The sequence below is a fragment of the Salvelinus alpinus genome, chromosome 21 (assembly GCF_045679555.1).
Source record: "Salvelinus alpinus chromosome 21, SLU_Salpinus.1, whole genome shotgun sequence".
Lineage (NCBI taxonomy): Eukaryota > Metazoa > Chordata > Actinopteri > Salmoniformes > Salmonidae > Salvelinus > Salvelinus alpinus.
In genome coordinates, this window is record NC_092106.1 from 717,664 (window position 1) to 738,593 (window position 20,930).

Genomic DNA, 20,930 nt, shown 5'->3' on the forward strand with positions numbered 1-20,930 from the left:
TAAAATTAAAAATTAAAAAAAACTGTTTTCACTTCGTCATTATGGGGTATTGTGTGTAGATTGATGAGGAAATGCTTTTTATTTTAGAATAAGGCTGTAACGTAACAAAATGTGGAAAAAGTCAAGAGGTCTGAATACTTTCCGAATGCACTGTATCTAGTCATATCCGTTTAGAACACAAAGGATGCATTCTTAAAGTATTCAAACAGGGCCTCAGTGTCTGACTCACTGAAGATGATGATATACCCTTGCTAACTGTTTGGCTCAAATATTCTCTTTAACTCACTAGATCCGTATTTGACTCATACCTGGGTTTAAGTATACCGAACAAAAATATAAACGCTGCATGTAAAGTGTTGGTTCCATGTTTCATGAACTGAAATAAAAGATCCCAGACATTTGCCATACTCACAAAAAGCGTATTTCTCTAAAATGTTGTGCACAAATTTGTTTATGTCCCAAAGAGCATTTCTCCTTTGCCAAGATAGGTGTGGCAAATCAAGAAGCTGATTAAACAGCATGATCATTACACAGGTGCACTTTGTGCTGGCGACAATAAAAGGCCAATCTAAATTGTGCTGTTTTGTCACAACACAATGCCACAGATGTCTCAAGTTTTAAGGGAGCGTACAACTTGCATGCTGACTGCAGGAATGTCCACCAGAGCTGTTGCCAGAGAATGTAATGTTAATTTCTCTACCATAAGCTGCCTCTAAAGTCATTTTATAGAATTTGGCAGTACGTCCAACCGGCCTCACAACCGCAGACCACGTGTAACCACGCCAGCCCAGGAACTCCACATCCGGCTTCTTCACCCGCGGGATCATCTGAGACCAGCCACCCAGACTGCTGATGAAACTGAGGAGTATTTCTGTTTAATAATGCCTTTTTGTGAGGAAAAACTCATACTGATTGGCTGGGCCTGGCTCCCCAGTGGGTGGGCATGGCTCCCCAGTAGGTGGATCTACAATATGCCCTCCCAGGCCCACCCATGGCTGCGCCCCTGCCCAGTCATGTGAAATCCATAGATTAGGGCCTAATGAATTTATTTCAATTGACTGATTTCCTTATAAGAACTGTAACTCAGGAAATTGTTGAAATTGTTGCATGTTGCGTTGATATTTTTGTTCAGTATAGTATTTGAAATCGCTCAAATGCTTTAGCTGTGCTTGATTGAGCTTGCCTGGAACAATGGGACCAATGGAATAGTCCTCAAAGTCCAAACCCCACCCCTCTGACACTCTCAAGCAAATGCTCAAAGATACTATTCGAACCCAGAACTGAGTTTGATTCATTAGCTCTTGTGGACAAAGACCACTAACTCAGTCAATCACCATGTGGAAAATGCCCTGCTTTTATTAGTCAAATGAGATTCATTTTTTCACCCTGCATGTGCATCTGCCCCAGTGCTGAAGCCTCTGCACCCCTTCTACTGTCCTCTGCATTGTGAAGGCCATGGCCACATAGAATTCCTGAGAGAGGCATGGCATCCTGCCCCAGAGAACTGCAAGCACAGCGTAACTCCACAAATACAATGTCAGAGGAAAGCCCAAACACTTTCACAAAGATACATAGCCACCACACTGTGAACACAGTCTTAGGGAGGCATTCGGTTGATTAATTTTTGAAAAATATTGTGAATAATTAGTAGTAGCCGTACTGTGCTGTCGTTAACTTTGGTAAGTCGAGTGTAGTGGTCTACTTTTATGTTTATGTTGTTTGCCGATAAAAGTCAGTGGTTTAAGGTTCTGCGCTGTCCATTGTGCTGAATCAGTCTTGGGGTGCAAAACTCACCGGAAGAGCAGTTTAGATTTTGTTTGAACATTTTCGCTGGGTGGGATACCAGCGCTGCAGAATACAATAACTTTCTTTCACTGTTATGAGCAAACTATCCTACACATAAGACAAAGTATTGCTACTTCTGAAACGTTGCACTTGACAGTCTAGGCCTACATACACCCATGAATGTATCTACACACTGCATCACACAGACATACACACTCCAACACACAAACACGTCTTCTGATAAATCACCACGACTTACACACAAAATAGAAGATGATGAAAGATTTTCATATAAGTGTCATGGCTAATGTAGATAGATGCTCACTCAGTATGAAATGACTGCCTCTCAGTGGCCCGCTTAAGCGACTCCACTGGTTTGAATATAGGGACTTTCATAAGTCTAACTCTTCGCAGTAATTGAATCAAAAATACTGATGGGGGGCATTTTGTCTCAAAGTTAATGATTCTACAACAATGCCGGATTGTTTTGTTTTCAAATGTATGGCTCTCGCTGTTTCTCCCATTGAAAAACGGAGACTGCTGAATGCACACCGCTGCAGAGGCGAATCCCCCCACGCCACTACAGAGAACAGACCTCGCACTGAAAGAAAGAAGCATGCAAGATGTCTCACCGCTCGTGGTTGTAGTCGACTTCGATCGCTTTCCACAGAGACACTGCAGCATATGCGCACCTTTCTTCAGGAAAAGCCTCAGAATCTTCATTGATTTGAGTTATAGTGTTTCCTCGTCAATTCACGCAATCTGACACTATTACGATGGAGGTTATTGAGGTACAGCCACCTCAGGTCGATCACCGTGCTATCCAGATCCCTGGCTTCCCTCAGCAGATCGAAAACCACAGAAAAGCCTCAACAAAGCGACGCGATACATTACACAGACACATCCTGATATATTTATCATTGATGAGAATTCCAACAAAAACACCCATGGCTCCATGAATTGCAAGCTATGCCACAAGGATTTCAGAATAATTTCCCATAGTCTATGTCTCTTCTCGATTTTACTAGCAGACGTAAAACGAGGTGTCCTCTGGTTCAAGCGGGCACGCTAAAGTTAAACTGCAGGGTAGAGTGACAGCGTCGCGGTGGATGAGGTAATGCGCCTTGTTCATCCATGGTGGTAGGCTACAGTGGTGCAAAAAGCGTGGGGCGCGAGGGATACCAGGGCATGTCAGAGTGAGAAAGAGAAGCTATTGACAACAGGAGTGGCTGCGGTTCCGGATTTTCTGGAAACTTTGATTTGCCGTGGCTAAAGATAAGGAGTTTTCTGCGCATGTGCGGTGTTTCTTTCTCTCAGTTTGCACTCTTCGCTGCCTGCGTTGCTGCTGCTCAATACTCCACTTTCGTTTCCCCAACTAACGCCTTTGTCTGTTGTAGCCTACAAACTTTATGTTGTACATGTTTGAACTATTGCATTCCATGTCTCAGTACGCTATTAAGCATGAGCTCAATTTCATGTTATTGTTTCAGGAAGTTAGTTCGGCTACATGCAGCTATTTACATGTTGTTCACAAAAGACATGATCAACATGTTCAAACAAACTCACAGATAGTATTTTGCCCCAATACAAAACTCAAGTGGGGAGTTTTGCATTGGGGCATGAAGCTATCTAGGCAGCATACAGTTGAAGTCAGAAGTTTACATACACCTTAGCCAAATACATTTAAAATCAGTTTTTCACAATTCCTGACATTTAATCCTAGTAAAAATGCCCTGTCTTTGGTCAGTTAGGATCACCACTTTATTTTAAGAATGTGAAATGTCAAAATAATAGTAGAGAGAATGATTTATTTCAGCTTTAATTTCCTTCATCACATTCCCAGTGGGTCAGAAGTTTACATACACTCAATTAGTATTTGGTAGCATTGCCTTTAAATTGTTTAACTTGGGTCAAATGTTTCGGGTAGACTTCCACAAGCTTCCCACAATAAGTTGGGTGAATTTTGGCCCATTCCTCCTGACAGAGCTGTTGTAACTGAGTCAGGTTTGTAAGCCTCCTTGCTCGCACACGCTTTTTCAGTTCTGCCCACAAATTTGAGGTCAGGGCTTTGTGATGGCCACTCCAATACCTTAACTTTATTGTCCTTAAGCCATTTTGCCACAACTTTGGAAGTATGCTTGGGGTCATTGTCCATTTGGAAGACCCATTTGCGACCAAGCTTTAACTTCCTGACTGATGTCTTGAGATGTTGCTTCAATATATCCACATACTTTTCCATCCTCATGATGCCATCTATTTTGTGAAGTGCCCCAGTCCCTCCTGCAGCAAAACACCCCCACAACATGATGCTGCCACCGCTGTTCTTCACGGTTGGGATGGGGTTCTTTGGCTTGCAAGCCTCCCCCTTTTTCCTCCAAACATAATGATGGTCATCATGGCCAAACAGTTCTATTTTTGTTTCATCAGACCAGAGGACATTTCTCCAAAAAGTACGATCTTTGTCCCCATGTGCAGTTGCAAACCATATTCTGGTTTATTATGGCGGTTTTGGAGCAGTGGCTTCTTCCTTGCTGAGCGGCCTTTCAGGTTATGTCGATATAGGACTCATTTGACTGTGAATATAGATACTTTTGTACCTGTTTCCCCCAGCATCTTCACAAGGACATTTGCTGTTATTCTGGGATTGATTTGCACATTTCGCACCAAAGTATGTTCATCTCTAGGAGACAGAACGCATCTCCTTCCTGAGCAGTATGATGGCTGCGTGGTCCCATGGTGTTTATACTTGCGTACTATTGTTTGTACAGATGAACGTGTTACCTTCAGGCGTTTGGAAATTGCTCCCAAGGATGAACCAGACTTGTGGAGGTCTACAATTTTGTTTCTGAGGTCTTGGCTGATTTCTTTTGATTTTCCCATGATGTCAAGCAAAGAGGCACTGAGTTTGAAGGTAGGCCTTGATATACATCCACAGGTACACCTCCAATTAGCCTATCAGAAGCTTCTAAAGCCATGTCATAATTTTCTGGAATTTTTTAAAGCTGTTTAAAGGCACAGTCAACTTAGTGTATGTAAACTTCTGACTCACTGGACTTGTGATACAGTGAATTATAAGTGAAATAATCTATCTGTAAACAATTGTTGGAAAAATTACTTGTGTCATGCACAAAGTATATGTCCTAACCGACTTGCCAAAACTATAGTTTGTTAACAGGAAATGTGTGGAGTGGTTGAAAAACGAGTTTTAATGACTCCAACCTAAGTGTATGTAAACTTCCGACTTCAACTGTATCAAACACAAGCAAGACACAGACGCACAGTCTAATTAGCGATTTCATGTTATTTTTTTAATAATCATTGCAGATATTGGCTAAGCAGGAGCCAGACAGGAAGTCAGAGTAGTAGTGTTATTTTTCAGCAACTCTGGCTAGTGACTATGATATGGCAGCAACTACAAAGATTAGCCTACATCATCACACAAAACGCAGCTCATTTTTGCTCCAATGCAGTATGTAGGGCTGTGTCCTGCATACATAACTGTTACAACAGACAGAGAAGGTTGAAGCCTTCATAATGGCCTTGAATGCTTGTTCATTCAAATCTCGGAAGGTTTTTATTTCAGCTGTTCAGAATTATGAGGCAGAGACATAGGCTACATAATCATGGTTCAGAAGAAGGTGAGTAAAGAGAGAAACGCGTGTGCGTAAAATAACACATACGCTGAACGTGATCCGTAGCTTTGAGAAAGAGGTTTCCAGAGGGGCGGGGGCGAAAATGCTTGATAATACAGTGCATTCGGGAAGAATTAAGACGCCTTGACTTTTTCCACATTTTGTTATGTTACAGCCTTATTCTATAATGGATGAAATAGTTTTTTTCCTTCATAAATCCACACACACAAAAAAACTGGTTTTTAGAAATGTTATCAAATTTATTCAAAATGTAAAAATCACATTTACATAAGTATTCATACCCTTTACTCAGTACTTTGTTGAAGCACCTTTGGCAGCGATTACAGCCTCAAGTCTTCTTGGGTATGATGCTACAAGCTTGGCACACCTGTATTTGGGGAGTTTCTCCCATTCTTCTCTGCAGATGCTCTCAAGCTCTGTCAGGTTGGATGGGGAGCGTCACTGCACAGCTATTTTCAGGTCTTTCCAGAGATTTTCAATCGGGTTCAAGTCCGGGCTCTGGCTGGGCCACTCTAGGACATTCAGAAACGTGTCCCAAAGCCACTCCTGCATTGTCTTGTGCTTAGGGTCGTTGTCCTGTTGGAAGGTGAACCTTCGCCCCAGTCTGAAGTCCTAAGCGCTCTCGAGCAGGTTTTCGTCAAGGATCTCTCTGTACTTTGCTCCGTTTATCTTTCCCTCAATCCGGACTAGTCTACCAGTCCCTGCCGCATGATGCTGCCACCACCATGCTTCACCTGACGCTTGGCATTCAGGCCAAAGCGTTCAATCTTGGTTTCATCAGACCAGAGAATCTTGTTTCTCATGGTCTGAGAGTACTTTAGGTGCCTTTTGGCAAACTCCAAGCGGGGTGTCATGTACCTTTTACTGAGGAGTGGCTTCCGTCTGGCCACTCTACCATAAAGGCCTGATTGGTGGAGTACTGCCAAAGATGGTTGTCCTTCTGGTAGGTTCTCCCATCTCCACAGAGGAGCTCTGGAGCTCTGTCAGAGTGACCATCGGGTTCTTGGTCACCCGATTGCTCAGTTTGGCCGTGCGACCAGGTCTAGGAAGAGTCTTGGTGGTTCCAAACTTCTTCTATTTAAGAATGATGGAGGCCACTGCAAAACATTTCTGGTACTTTTTCCCAGATCTCTGTGCCTCGACACAATCCTGTCTCGGAGCTCTACGGACAGTTCCTTCGACCTCATGGCTTGTTTTTTGCTCCGACATGCACTGTCAGCTGTGTGACCTTATATAGACCGGTGTGTGCCTTCCCAAATCATGTCCAATCAATTGAATTTACCACAGGGGGACTCCAATAAAGTTGTAGAAACATCTCAAGGATGAACAATGGAAACAGGATGAGCTCAATTTCGAGTCTCGTAGCAAAGGGTCGCTTTGTCATTATGGGGTATTGTGTGTAGCATAATGAGGATTTTTTATTTATTCAATACATTTTAGAATAAGGCTCTAACTTAACAAAATGTGGAAAAAGTGAAGGGGTCTGAAAGCTTTCCGAATGCACTGTATGTGTGGCCACGGGGAAAGGGGAGAGCGCGGTTACAGTACCACCGACGTGAGCGGGTGGGTTTGATGATTTTATAGACAAAGCATCGCCTCTGCTTGGAGTGGGTCCACTGCCTAGGAGTGTGTGTTTTCCAGTCTGAAAAAACAACTAGCCTAGTAGTGATATTTTATTTCACTGCCCAAGTAATGCATTGAATATGAAATCACGTTTCGATTTTTCTATACTATAGGCAACATTAAGTATGCCAAGTTATATTAGATCAATTGTTTCTAGGAATGTTGAGTTTTTTACATTGAAAGGTAACCTGCAGGTAGCCTGCAATGTGGCCATGGGGTTATAGTCAAGTCAGGTGAATCGTTGGAACAGCTAAACAAGATGATAATATCATGAGAAGATCATAAGGCCATGATATCTGGTTATTTTAGAGGAGTGAAGCAGACATAGTAGATAGTAGAATCAAACTTAGAGGGACCTCCTTTAATCAAATCTGATTCTAAACCTAACCCTAACCTTAACCCCACTGCTAACCCTAATGCTAACCCCACTGCTAACCCTTACCTTAAATTTGTTTTCATGAATGTCTACGATATACACAATTTTGACTTTGCAGCTGGCACATCTAGCGGAAAATCGCTCATCTCTGTCTCCAGGACAAGAAGACTCATCCCAATAAATGCCAACCTGCCCCATATATGCCTATTATAGGCTACTAAAGTCTATACAGGTGAATGTGCTCACAGTTCCATGCAAGGTAATAATTTCGCCAAAAGGAGGCGGTAGCATGCAGAGGACAGAGGCGAATCCAGCTGTCACGGGAACCCTGGCTCCCATCACATCCATTTACGTCACAGGGTGGGACGTCAACGCTCTCTTACGTACTTGCGTAGACGTACAGTCAATGCACCTAAACACCAAACACAACACGCGGCTTTCTTCATAGCGTACTACATTATCTTCATTCCCACTGCAGAGTCATTTCATGATTGCATAATATTGAAAAGTATGAAATCAATGCTTGTTTGCTAAATATGATATAGTACAAAACGTATTAATTACATTTTGCGTACAGTTTCATCGTGGTCCTATTGTAGACATTGTGCCACACAGAAAGTACCCTGTTGTTTTTTCATGTCTGCATGATGACAACCTCAAACATGTATTTTGTATCATCATAGCACTAGAAAATAGCCATCAATAATTTACATCGTTTTATGTCTTTATCAATGCCCATAGATTCCTCCATTCACAAACAACACATCATACGGGACACACTAGATCTACTGGGTGATGAAATCTCTGACTTGAGTGTTGAAATTAGTTAGAAAAAAGACCTATACTGCTGCTGCCTGCTATAAATACATCACAGTCTTCATGATCAAGGTCCGTTGATACACACACACACACACACACACACACACACACACACACACACACACACACACACACACACACACACACACACACACACACGGAGAATAGGCAACAAACAATCAGCTCTCTCACAGACACACACACCCACTAACACACAAAGAGCAGCAAACACAGCCTCACACATACACATTAGGCAGACAGAAGACAGACGTTAATGCCAAATTGACATCGCACCCCATGCTTTTCACATCACTGTACAACCCTCCGGTTCTTTCTCTCTGCCTATCACATGCACCTTACAATCTCGTATGGCTCTTGTATATGGATTTCATCAGGGGTGCAACTTTCACTGGGGACGGGGGGGCCCCCCCACATTCTGAAATTACATTCTCACATGGTCCTTACATTAGGCTTGTTACTGGGCTAGATCAGCCAATATGTTAGATGTAATTTGAAGAGAGCAGAGTTGGAGAGACTTGCACTTTCTCTTGAGCTACAGTATTTTTATAGCCTTCATTTTAGGAGTGGGAAGATTTTAAGACAGAGAAGTATGGGTGATCAATATTTGGGCCTTTGTAGGCAATGGAGAGACTTGCACTTTCTCTTGAGGTACATCATTTAAACTAAAGCCTAATCGTAGGCCTATTTATCAAGTACATTTCCTTGGAAAGATAACTGCCCCATGCTTCTCCGCCTATGTATAGGCTATAGCCTAATCTATTTAATTTAGACTACACACGTACCTGATCGCGCAGGTATGGCTACTGAACCTGAAGCAGCAAGAGTGATGACAACGACACTTGCTACGTTTTGCATAGGCCTATAGGCTATAGCCTACCCTTTAGGAGACCGATTCGCAGGCAGAGACAAATATTATTATGACAAATATTATTAACCGACTCACATTGGTTAAGCTCCCTCCACTTTTTTCCATTATCAGTATTTATTTACAGACACTGTTGTAAACTACAGTCTAATCATATTTAAGTTAACTGCCAAGTGATTCTCCGCCCGTGTAGGCAGCCAACTCTATTGCAATGAGATCACACAAGCCTAGCAGCGGTAGCTAGGCTACTGAAGTTGAAGCAGCGAGTGTGTGAACAATGCACTTTTTTTTAGGCTAACCCATACAAAGCAGAAAGAGGACCGTTTCCAAATAATCTGTGGGACAACAAAAATATTTAAATCCCAAAGTCTTCTGTCTAACCATCCGCTCCCGCCCGCAGACCGTGCCACAATGATCTCTGTTGGTACTGTAGGTCCCGCAGGCATGGAATGCAGGAATGCAGCCCTTCTAGTACGCAGTCAGTACACAAGACTATGCTCAACATGTCTTAGCAGGATCAGATGGTGACCGGGGTCCCAGCAGGGTCAGAGAACCAGTCTGGGATCTGGGAATAATGGTCATTTCAATTATTGAACCATTGATTCTATTCTTGGATAATACAATGTATAAATGTACACCAAGGTCATTCTTTGTCATGCCTCGTCTTAGGAGGATCAGATGGTGACAGGGTCTCAGCAGGGTCAGGCAGCCAGGGAAGAGGTGATTTTTTGCAGACACAACACTTCATTCTCTCTGTGCAGCAAACACTTGACAAGTCAGATGCTATTTTAAGGCAGTCTGACAAACCTCCAAAGTTGATTTACAAACTGTATCAAGGGTTTATAGAGGCTTTTTCCGATGACATAAAATATGTAAAACAAAAATGTGAGGAAGACCTGGTAGAAGCTATTGATGATGATGAATGGATACAGATATGTTTGAATGCCCAGTCATGTTCATATAATCTCAGACATAAATTACTGCAGTTTAAGACCATCCATAGAACGTACTATATGCCAGTGAAACTGAATGACATGCACTCAACAATGTAATTCCTCTGCTGGAGGTGTAAAACACAAAAGGGGACACATTTGCATATGTTATGGTCTTGTGAAGGCTGGCTGAATTCTGGCAAACAGTATGTTCTTTTATCTCTGCATGTCTACAGATTCATTCTTCTTCTTGGTTTTGTTTGCTTGGAAATGTTGATACTGGAGACTGTTATCTGAAGATACTGTGTAACCAAGCATTTATAGCGGCTAAGAAATGCATTGCCATTAAATTGACGGTTGGTAATAAAAGCTTTGATTTATTACCAGATTAAGGGTATACTGGGCAACTTTCATAAGGTCTGGAGGCCTTATATGGAATACAGTTTGACTAAAGTAGTCTGTATTGAAAACATGCCCACGCCAGGGGAGATACCTATTTAGGCAATCCCTAGCTGCTGGGCTGCTTAGTCCTGGCCCTGGTGGTCTGCCGTCCTGTGGGTTGTCACTCTGGCCTTGGCCTAACACACCTGAAACCAATAATTAATGTTTCACTAAGATCCTAAAGCTGTGTGGGGTGTGTGGGTTGGTGGCACTGCAGGGTGGTGGAAACCTAGGGACAGGACAGGGCGACACAGATATATTGTGTGCAAGTAAAACGAGCTCTACGTTCTATTAGTCCTGGGAGATTAATTACATGGAGGATTTGCTGTTTCTGTGTGTTAATGTACAGTGTATTTGAGATTAATGTGTATTTTTCGTGTGTTTTTTTGTTTCCAAACCTTTTCTTTGGTAACACATTTTTTTTTAAAGGTGGGAAATGGGAAGGAACTTGAGTTGAGTTATTGACTAGACTGGTGGGGGTCAGGCGTGCAGGCAGCCCGGGCTGGCTGGTCGGTCTGGCTGAAATTTGATATGGAGGATGCCTTAAATAAAAACAATCAAAAGTCTTTGTATTTTTTGAAGAGATGTTCATTTGTTAGGCTATTGGTTAAAGGTGCAACACAATATTTATTACTGAATTACCTTTGATCTAGTTCAGTCTTATTAATCACTTAAACATATTTATTAATGCCCCCCCCCCCCCCCCCCCACTTCTAAAACCAATGTGGCGCCCCTGGATTTCATATGTGGCTAATCATTTCTGCCCCCCCCCCCCTTATTTTATGGATTCAACACATAGGTCTACCAGTGAACAGATGTGCAGACTATTGCCACTCACAGAACACTCTCATAAAAAGTATGAGAAATACAAATGTTGTGTGTGTGTGTTTGTGTGTGTGTTTGTGCATGCTTGGGTGCGTGCGTATTGTGCGCAAGTATGTTTGTCCTCTGTTTGTCCTCTAAACCTACAGTTGAAGTCGGAAGTTTACATACACCTTAGCCAAATACATTTAAACTCAGTTTTTCACAATTCCTGACATTTAATCCTAGTAAAAATTCCCTGTCTTAAGTCAGTTAGGATCACCACTTTATTTTAAGAATGTGAAATGTCAGAATAATAGTAGAGAGAATGATTTATTTCAGCTTTTTTTTATTTCATCACATTCCCAGTGGGTCAGAAGTTTACATACACTCAATTAGTATTTGGTAGCATTGCCTTTAAATTGTTTAACTTGGGTCAAACGTTTCGGGTAGCCTTCCACAAGCTTCCCACAATAAGTTGGGTGAATTTTGACCCATTCCTCCTGACAGAGCTGGTGTAACTGAGTCAGGTTTGTAGGCCTCCTTGCTCGCACACGCTTTTTCAGTTCTGCCCACAAATCTTCTATAGGATTTAGGTCAGGGCTTTGTGATGGCCACTCCAATACCTTGACTTTGTTGTCCTTAAGCCATTTTGCCACAACTTTGGAAGTATGCTTGGAGTCATTGTCCATTTGGAAGGTGTATTTGCGTCCAAGTTTTAACTTCCTGACTGATGTCTTGAGATGTTGCTTCAATATATCCACAGAATTCTCCATCATCGTGATGCCATCTATTTTGTGAAGTGCACCAGTCCCTCCTGCAGCGAAGCACCCGCACAACATGATGCTGCCACCCCCATGCTTCACGGTTGGGATGGTGTTCTTCGGCTTGCAATCCTTCCCCTTTTTCCTCCAAACATAACGATGGTCATTATGGCCAAACAGTTCTATTTTTGTTTCATCAGACCAGTAGACATTTCTCCAAAAAGTACGATCTTTGTCCACATGTGCAGTTGCAAACCGTAGTCTGGCTTTTTTGTGGCGGTTTTGGAGCAGTGGCTTCTTCCTTGCTGAGTGGCCTTTCAGGTTATGTCGATATAGGACTCGTTTTACTGTGAATATAGATACTTTTGTACCTGTTTCCTCCAGCATCTTCACAAGGTCCTTTGCTTTTGTTCTGGGATTGATTTGCACTTTTTACACCAAAGTACGTTCATCTCTAGGAGACAGAACACGTCTCCTTCCTGTGCGGTATGACGGCTGCGTGGTCCCATGGTATTTATACTTGCGTACTATTGTTTGTACAGATGAACGTGGTACCTTCAGGCGTTTGGAAATTGCTCCCAATGATGAACCAGACTTGTGGAGGTTTACAATTTTTTTCTGAGGTCTTGGCTGATTGGCATTAAACAAAGCATGTTTAGTTATTAAGCTGCAGCTGGCCCAGAACAGAGCGGCACATCTTGCTCTTCATTGTAATCAGAGGACTGATATAAATACAAATACTATGCATGCCAGTCTCTTTTGGCTAAGAGTTGAGGAGAGACTGACTGCATCACTTCTTTTTATAAGAAAAATGAATGTGTTGAAAATCCCGAATTGTTTGCATAGTCAACTTACACACAGCCTTGACAAACACATTTACGCCACCAGACATGCCACCAGGGGTCTTTTCACAGTCCCCAAATCCAGAACAAATTCAAGAAAGCGTACAGTATTAAAGAGCCATTATTGCATGGAACTCCATTCCATCTCACATAGCTCAAATGAACAGCAAACCTTGTTTAAACAGATAAAGCAACACCTCACAGCACAACGTCTCTCCCCTATTTGACTTAGATAGTTTGTATATGTATTGATATGTAGGCTACGTGTGCCTGTAAAATGTGTTTGATGTAGTTCTGTCCTTGAGATGCTCTTGTTTATTAATGTTCTGTATTATGTCATGTTTCATGTTTTGTGTGGACCCCAGGAAGAGTAGCTGCTGCTTTTGCAACAGCTAATAGGATCCTAATAAAATACCCCAAAAATACCAAACCTATGCGGAGGGCTCGGAGCACGTGTCAAACTCATTCCACGGAGGGCCGAGTGTCTGTGGGTGTTCGCTCCACCCTTGTACTTGATTGATGAATTAAAGTCACTAATTAGTAAGGAACTTCCCTCACCTAGTTGTCTAGGTCTTAATTGAAATGAAAAAACAAAAACCCGCCGACACTCAGCCCTCCATGGAAGGAGTTTGACACCCCTGGCTTGGAGTAAAGAGAACTCACCCTGCTCATCGCTGTCTGGTTTTGCTGTTCCTTCCTCCTCATCTTCCTCCTCTCCCTTACTGTCTTTGGACAGCAGTCGTCGGAACAGGCTACCAAGCGAACGAGTCATGTCTGGCTCTCCAACGCTCTCTGAGACGTCCAAAAACACAGTCCGTAAAATGCAGAGCCCCCCTGTACCCCTTAATCTGCTTTTGCTCCCCTATGCCCCTGCTTACACAACCCCTCTTCCCCTGTATAAGTCAGTTGTCCGTGTCACTTGTAAAGAGTTAGTTAAGCTGACCAGTCATTGTCCACTCGGTGTGTGTCTGTCTCACCGTATTTAGCCCTGGCTGTCCTTGTCCCGCTCCTGTTGACACTAAAACTCTAACTCACTAAATCCCCACCCTCCAACTCACCACTACTACTCTCTCCAGGCTCCTGGAGCACACACACACGCTTGCGTCCACACACACCTTGGCTTTACAAGCAGGTTATCTACCACTGCAATGGGACACCGGAGTCAACCTTTTCACCTTTGTCAAGCGGGACAGCTGCACGCCTCCCTGTCCAGTCCATGCCATGCGTCAAACACAATTAGGAGTTATTCGAACGGTTTAACTATGTGAATATGTGATCCCTTGGCCCCGGAAAGCCATGCAATAGAAATGGAAAGTCTATTCTGAGAGTGTAAATGGGCGTCACTGCATGGTGGGAACTATTTATATCTGTGTTTACGTGGTGAAAGTGCTGGGAGAGGAAATTCCCGGTGAGCAATGACAGAGGCAAGACATCAGAGACACTGGGGACATATTAAAGAGAGTATGTCTTCATTTAACACTTTTTTTCTATGATTGGTCTTCGAGTATGTTTGTGTGTGGGGAGGGGGGGCAAGTTAAGTAGCAGAACTATGTCTTTAGCAATTTCATGCATCTGCAAAAATGAGCGAATTCTGAAAACTAAGATCTTTCGTTTTTGGTAGTGTCTTATTTTAAATACATTTTACATTTTCGACTGAATATTCTCATTACAGAAATGCGTCCGGATTAAATTCTCAGGGCATTTGACAAAATCTTACTTTAGAAAAACGAACTTATTTGAATACAACTCAAAATATATTGCTGTAGTTTGTCCATAAATCATGAAAAAGGTATATTAGTTGATGTTTACAAATAAAAACTGAAATATCACATTTGCATACAGTTGAAGTCAAAAGTTTACATACACCTTAGCCAAATACATTTAAAATCAGTTTTTCACAATTTCTGACAAAATTCCCTGTTTTAGGTCAGTTAGAATCACCACTTTATTTTACTTCTTAGGGATAGGGGGCAGTATTCAGAAGTTTGGATGACTGAGGTGCCCAAAGTACACTGCCTGCTACTCAGGCCCAGAAGCTAGGATATGCATATAATTTGCGTCATAGTTTTAACTTCCTGACTGATGTCTTGAGATGTTGCTTCAATATATCCACATAATTTTCCATCCTCGTGATGCCATCTATTTTGTGAAGTGCACTAGTCCCTCCTGCAGCAGAACACCCCCACAACATGATGCTGCCACCCCCGTGCTTCATGGTTGGGATGGTGTTCTTCGGGTTGCAAGCCTTCCCTTTTTTCCTCCAAACATAACGATGGTCATTATGGCCAAACAGTTATATTTTTGTTTCATCAGACCAGAGGATATTTCTCCAAAAAGTACGATCTTTGTCCCCATGTGCAGTTGCAAACCGTAGTCTGGCTTTTTTATGGCAGTTTTGGAGCAGTGGCTTCTTCCTTGCTGGCTTCTTCCTTGCTAACTTTTCAGGTTATGTCGATATACGACTCGTTTTACTGTGGATATAGATACTTTTGTACCAGTTTCCTCCAGCATCTCCACAAGGTCCTTTGCTGTTGTTCTGGGATTGATTTGCACTTTTCGCACCAACGTACGTTCATCTCTAGAAGACAGAACGGGAATTCTTCCTGAGCGGTATGACTGCTGCGTGGTCCCATGGTGTTTATACGTGCGTACTATTGTTTGTACAGATGAACGTGGTACCTTCAGGCATTTGGAAATTGCTCCCAAGGATGAACCAGACTTGTGGAGGTCTACAATTTTGTTTCTGAGGTCTTGGCTGATTTCTTTTGATTTTCCCATGATGTCAAGCAAAGAGGCACTGAGTTTGAAGGTAGCCTTGAAATACATCCACAGGTACACCTCCAGTTGACTCAAATGATGTCAATTAGCCTATCAGAAGCTTCTAAAGCCATGACATCATTTTCTGGAATTTTCCAAGCTGTTTAAAGGCATAGTCAACTTAGTGTATGTAAACTTCTGACCCACTGGAATTGTGATACAGTGAATTATAAGTGAAATAATCTGTCTGTAAACAATTGTTGGAAAAATTACTTGTGTCATGCACAAAGTATATGTCCTAATCGACTTGTCAAAACTATAGTTTGTCAACAAGAAATTTGTGGAGTGGTTGAAAAACGGGTTTAATGACTCTAACCAAAGTGTATGTAAACTTCCGACTTCAACTTAAGGTATTCAGACTATTTCCTCAGTACTTTGTTGAAGCACCTTTGGCAGCGATTACAGCCTTGAGTCTTATTGGGTATGACTCTACAAGCTTGGCATACCAGAATTTAGGGAGTTTCTCCCATTCCTATCTGCAGATCCTCTCAAGCTCTTTCAGGTTGGATGGGGAGTGTTGCTGCACAGCTATTTTCAGGTCTAATCAGAGATGTTCGATTGGGTTCAAGTCCGGGCTCTTGCTTGGCCACTCAAGGACATTCAGAGACTTGTCCCGAAGCCACTCCTGTATTGTCTTGGCTGTGTGTGTAGGGTCGTTGTCCTGTTGGAAGGTGAACCTTCGCCCCAGTCTGAGGTCCTGAGCGCTCTGGAGCAGGTTTTCATCAAGGACCTCTCTGGACTTTGCTCCGTTCATCTTTGCCTCGACCCTGACTAGTCTCCCAGTCCCTGCCTCTGAAAAAAATCCCCACAGCATTATGCTGTCACTTCCATGCTTCACCGTAGGGATGGTGCCAGGTTTCCTCCAGGTGTGACGCTTGGCATTCAGGCCAAATAGTTACATTTTTGTTTCATTAGACCAGAAAATCTTTCTCATGGTCTGAGAGTCTTTAGGTGCCTTTTAGCAAACTCCAAGTGGGCTGTCAAGTGTCTTTTACTGAGGAGCGGCTTCCGTCTGGTCACTCTACCATAAAGGCCTGATTGTTGGAGTGCTGCAGAGATGGTTGTCCTTCTGGAAGGTTCTCCCATCTCCACAGAGGAACTCTAGAACTGTCAGAGAGACCATCGGGTTCTTGGTCACCTCCCTGACCAAGGCCCTTCTCCCCCGATTGTTCAGTTTGGCCGGGTGGCTAGCACTAGGAAGAGTCTTGGCGGTTACAAACTTCTTCTATTTAAGAATGATGGAGGCCACTGTGTTCTTGGGGACCTTCAATGCTGCAGACAGCGTACCAACCCTTCCCCAGATCTGTGCCTCGACACAATGCTGTCTCAGAGCTCTACGAACAATTCCGTCAACCTCATGGCTTGGTTTCTGCTCTGACATGCACTTTCAACTGTTGGACCTTAAATAGAGTGTGTGCCTTTCCAAACTTATGTAAATCAGGTATTTTTTATTTTATTTGTAAAACATTTTCAAACATTTCTAAAAACCTGTTTTTGCTTTTGTCAAGAAGTGGTAATTCTTTAATAAGGCTGTAACGTAACAAAATGTGGAAAAAGTCAAGGCGTCTGAATACTTTCCAAAGGCACTGTACATCTAAAAGACCTTACAGTCACAAATATCCGTGTCCTAATACACCAATACTATCACGTTTGAAGGTGACCCAGGTGCAGACAGTGTTGAAGTAACAAAGGTTTATTAAATCGAACACGGACAGGCAAAGGTACAAGACGGCAGGCAGGCTCAGGGTCAGGTCAGGCAGAGGTCGGTAATCCAGAGTAGTGGGGCAAAGGTACCGGACGGCTGAAAACAGGAGACAAGGGGCAGTCAGACATGGTTTTAACTCTGAACACAGAAAAGGTAGGAAAAATACGGAGGGTACGGGGCAACAGAGGATGAACAGCAGAGGGGCTAATGATCTTGGAGCGGGGGGGGGAAGGTCTCGGGGGTGTAGCCGCGGCACTATAGTGGCGTGCCAGCGCCTCATCTCAGGCTTGACCTTCTTGGATACCGGGTGGTGCTGCGGAAGCGAAGTGGCCCGGGCCTTACTGAACCCCTCCCGGAGGTCCTGGTACTCTGCGGAGCTGGCATAGAGGTCCAGGTCAATTTCCAAGCCCCCCAGAAGATGTCCTGGGGCAGGCAGAGCTGACTTCAGGCAATGAGTGTGGCAGGACGGGCTCCAGCCCAAGATGGCACCAGTAGCCCAGTCAATGGAGGGACTGGGTCGCTTGAGCCAATAGAATCCCAATACCATGGGAAACTGCGGAGACTCAACCAGCAGGAACTGGATCGTCTCGCTGTGGTTCCCCAACACTCGTAGGTTGACTGGGGTGGTCTGGTGGGTGATCCGGCCTATAGAGCGCCCGTCCAGCACTCATGCATGGGAATGGATAGGGGTTGAGTGGGGATACCCAGCTCGGATGCCAGGGTAACGTCCATGAGACTCACATCGGCCCCCGAGTCGATGAGTACCTGGAGAGACTTGGACTGGTTGCCCCACCTCAGGATGGCACGGAGGGGGGGCGAGCCAGGGGAGACTAAAAAATATATTTAAGGCCCACCAGAGTACTCACTCCAACGAATGAGCTACAGTAGGTATCTTGAAGGGACAGGTAGACACATAATGACCAGCAGCACCGCAATACAGACAACTCTGGGTCTCAAGTCTGTGTACGCATCGGCTCGGGAAGAGGTGAATCGGCAGTCTCTGGTGGCTCTTGGAGGGACTCGGGTAAGCACGGATCCTCTTGGGGACGTAGACGCCGGGGATTTCCGGAGTTCATCAGATGCAAGGTGGGATCCCTTAGTGAGCGATTGGGAACGCAATCGGACCTCTTCTCCCTCCTAGGTTCCCATAGCCGACCATCAATCCGGATGGTTAAAGCGATGAGTGAGTCGAGATCCGTCGGTAGTTCTTGGGCTGCCAGCTCATCCTTTACCTCCTCCAATAATCCATGCAGGAACGTGTCGAACAGCACTTCCGGATTCCAGGTACCCTCCGCTGCTAGCATGCGGAACTCCACCGCATAGTCGGCCACACTGAGGGAGTCCTGCCGAAGCTGTAGCAACTTCCGGGCAGCCTCTCTCCTGGACACCGGAGCCTCGAAAGCTTTTCTCACCTCCGCCACGAATACATCCAGGATGAGGCAGATGGTGGATTGTTGCTCCCACACCGCTGTGGCCCAGGCGAGTGCCCTCCCGGACATCAGTGTAATAATGTACGCTATCATCGAGCGGTCCAAGGGCAACGAAGAAGGCTGCAGCTCTAAAATGAGGGAGCACTGGAAGAGAAAGGCCCGGCAGGTTCTGGAATCTCCATCATAGCACTCCGGGGGAGGTAAGCGAGGTACCCGGGAAACCGGGGTGACGGCGCTGCTACCAGACGGCTTACTGAGGGTATGGGAGGTTACCGTCGTGGTCGGCTGCTTGGTAGGTTAACCACGGAATTGCTCCCGCAACGCGTCCAATGCAGAAAATAGTAAAAATAAAGAAAAACCATGGAATGATTAGGTGTGTCCAAACTTTTGACTGGTAATGTATATATACACTGCTCAAAAAAATAAAGGGAACACTTAAACAACACAATGTAACTCCAAGTCAATCACACTTCTGTGAAATCAAACTGTCCACTTAGGAAGCAACACTGATTGACAATAAATGTCACATGCTGTTGTGTAAATGGAATAGACAACAGCTGGAAATTATAGGCAATTAGTAAGACACCCCCAATAAAGGAGTGGTTCTGCAGGTGGTGACCACAGACCACTTCTCAGTTCCTATGCTTCCTGGCTGATGTTTTGGTCACTTTTGAATGCTGGCGGTGCTTTCACTCTAGTGGTAGCATGAGACGGAGTCTACAACCCACACAAGTGGCTCAGGTAGTGCAGCTCATCCAGGATGGCACATCAATGCGAGCTGTGGCAAGAAGGTTTGCTGTGTCTGTCAGCGTAGTGTCCAGAGCATGGAGGCGCTACCAGGAGACAGGCCAGTACATCAGGAGACGTGGAAGAGGCCGTAGGAGGGCAACAACCCAGCAGCAGGACCACTACCTCCGCCTTTGTGCAAGAAGGAGCAGAAGGAGCACTGCCAGAGCCCTGCAAAATGACCTCCAGCAGGCCACAAATGTGCATATTTCTGCTCAAACGGTCAGAAACAGACTCCATGAGGGTGGTATGAGGGCCCGACGTCCACAGGTGGGGGTTGTGCTTACAGCCCCACACCGTGCAGGACGTTTGGCATTTGCCAGAGAACACCAAGATTGGCAAATTCGCCACTGGCGCCCTGTGCTCTTCACAGATGAAAGCAGGTTCACACTGAGCACATGTGACAGACGTGACAGTCTGGTGACGCCGTGGAGAACGTTCTGCTGCCCGCAACATCCTCCAGCCTGACCGGTTTGGCGGTGGGTCAGTCATGGTGTGGGGTGGCATTTCTTTGGGGGGGGCCGCACAGCCCTCCATGGGCTCGCCAGAGGTAGCCTGACTGCCATTAGTTACCGAGATGAGATCCTCAGACCCCTTGTGAGACCATATGCTGGTGCGGTTGGCCCTGGGTTCCTCCTAATGCAAGACAATGCTAGACCTCATGTGGCTGGAGTGTGTCAGCAGTTCTTGCAAGAGGAAGGCATTGATGCTATGGACCGCCCGTTTCTAAAAACATGTTTTCACTTTATCATTTTGGGGTAGATGGGTGAGAGAATTTGTATACATTTTGTATTCAGGCTGTGACACAACAAAATGTGGAATGGATTTAAGGGGTATGAATACTTTCTGAAGGCACTGAAATAAGTGGTATTTTAGTAAATTGCATTGAGATCAGTGGTGTTAGTATTATGCAAGTCATTTGGTATTAACAAAATACACACTTTGATGATTTGTTGGGTTACTGAATCTCTGATAGAGAGCAGTACAGTTTTGGCAAACTATGCAACATTCATTAACGAAACATACAGTATTTTCTCCAAAACCTGATCATCATTACCGTAATGCACCAATATTTAGGAAATATTAGGGGGGGGAAGACTATTTTGCCTTAATTTGATAGTGTGACTTTTGTTCTTTATCTAAATGTGTTCATAAAAAATACAAATTATAACAGTTGTGGCCAAAAGTTTTGAGACTGACACAAATATACATTTTCACAAAGTCTGCTGCCTCAGTTTGTATGATGGCAATTTGCATATACTCCAGAATG

At 44.1% G+C, this 20,930-nt stretch overlaps 1 protein-coding gene across 4 annotated transcripts in view; it reads right to left on the reverse strand.

Annotated features, from left to right (window-relative positions):
• LOC139547532 (fibroblast growth factor 12-like) overlaps positions 1-20,930 on the reverse strand; it is a 121,709-nt gene that overhangs the window by 66,630 nt on the left and 34,149 nt on the right. Inside the window, exon 1 of one of the 4 annotated variants that reach the window (XM_071356399.1) lies at positions 13,586-14,212. The exons of 2 other annotated variants lie outside the window; for them this stretch is intronic. In XM_071356399.1, the coding sequence (XP_071212500.1) occupies positions 13,586-13,694 (109 nt within the window). In that variant the 5' untranslated portion in view covers positions 13,695-14,212. Of the gene's footprint in view, positions 1-2,417; positions 2,980-13,585; positions 14,213-20,930 lie in introns of those variants that run through there. One more of the 4 variants, XM_071356400.1, reaches the window with a different exon arrangement.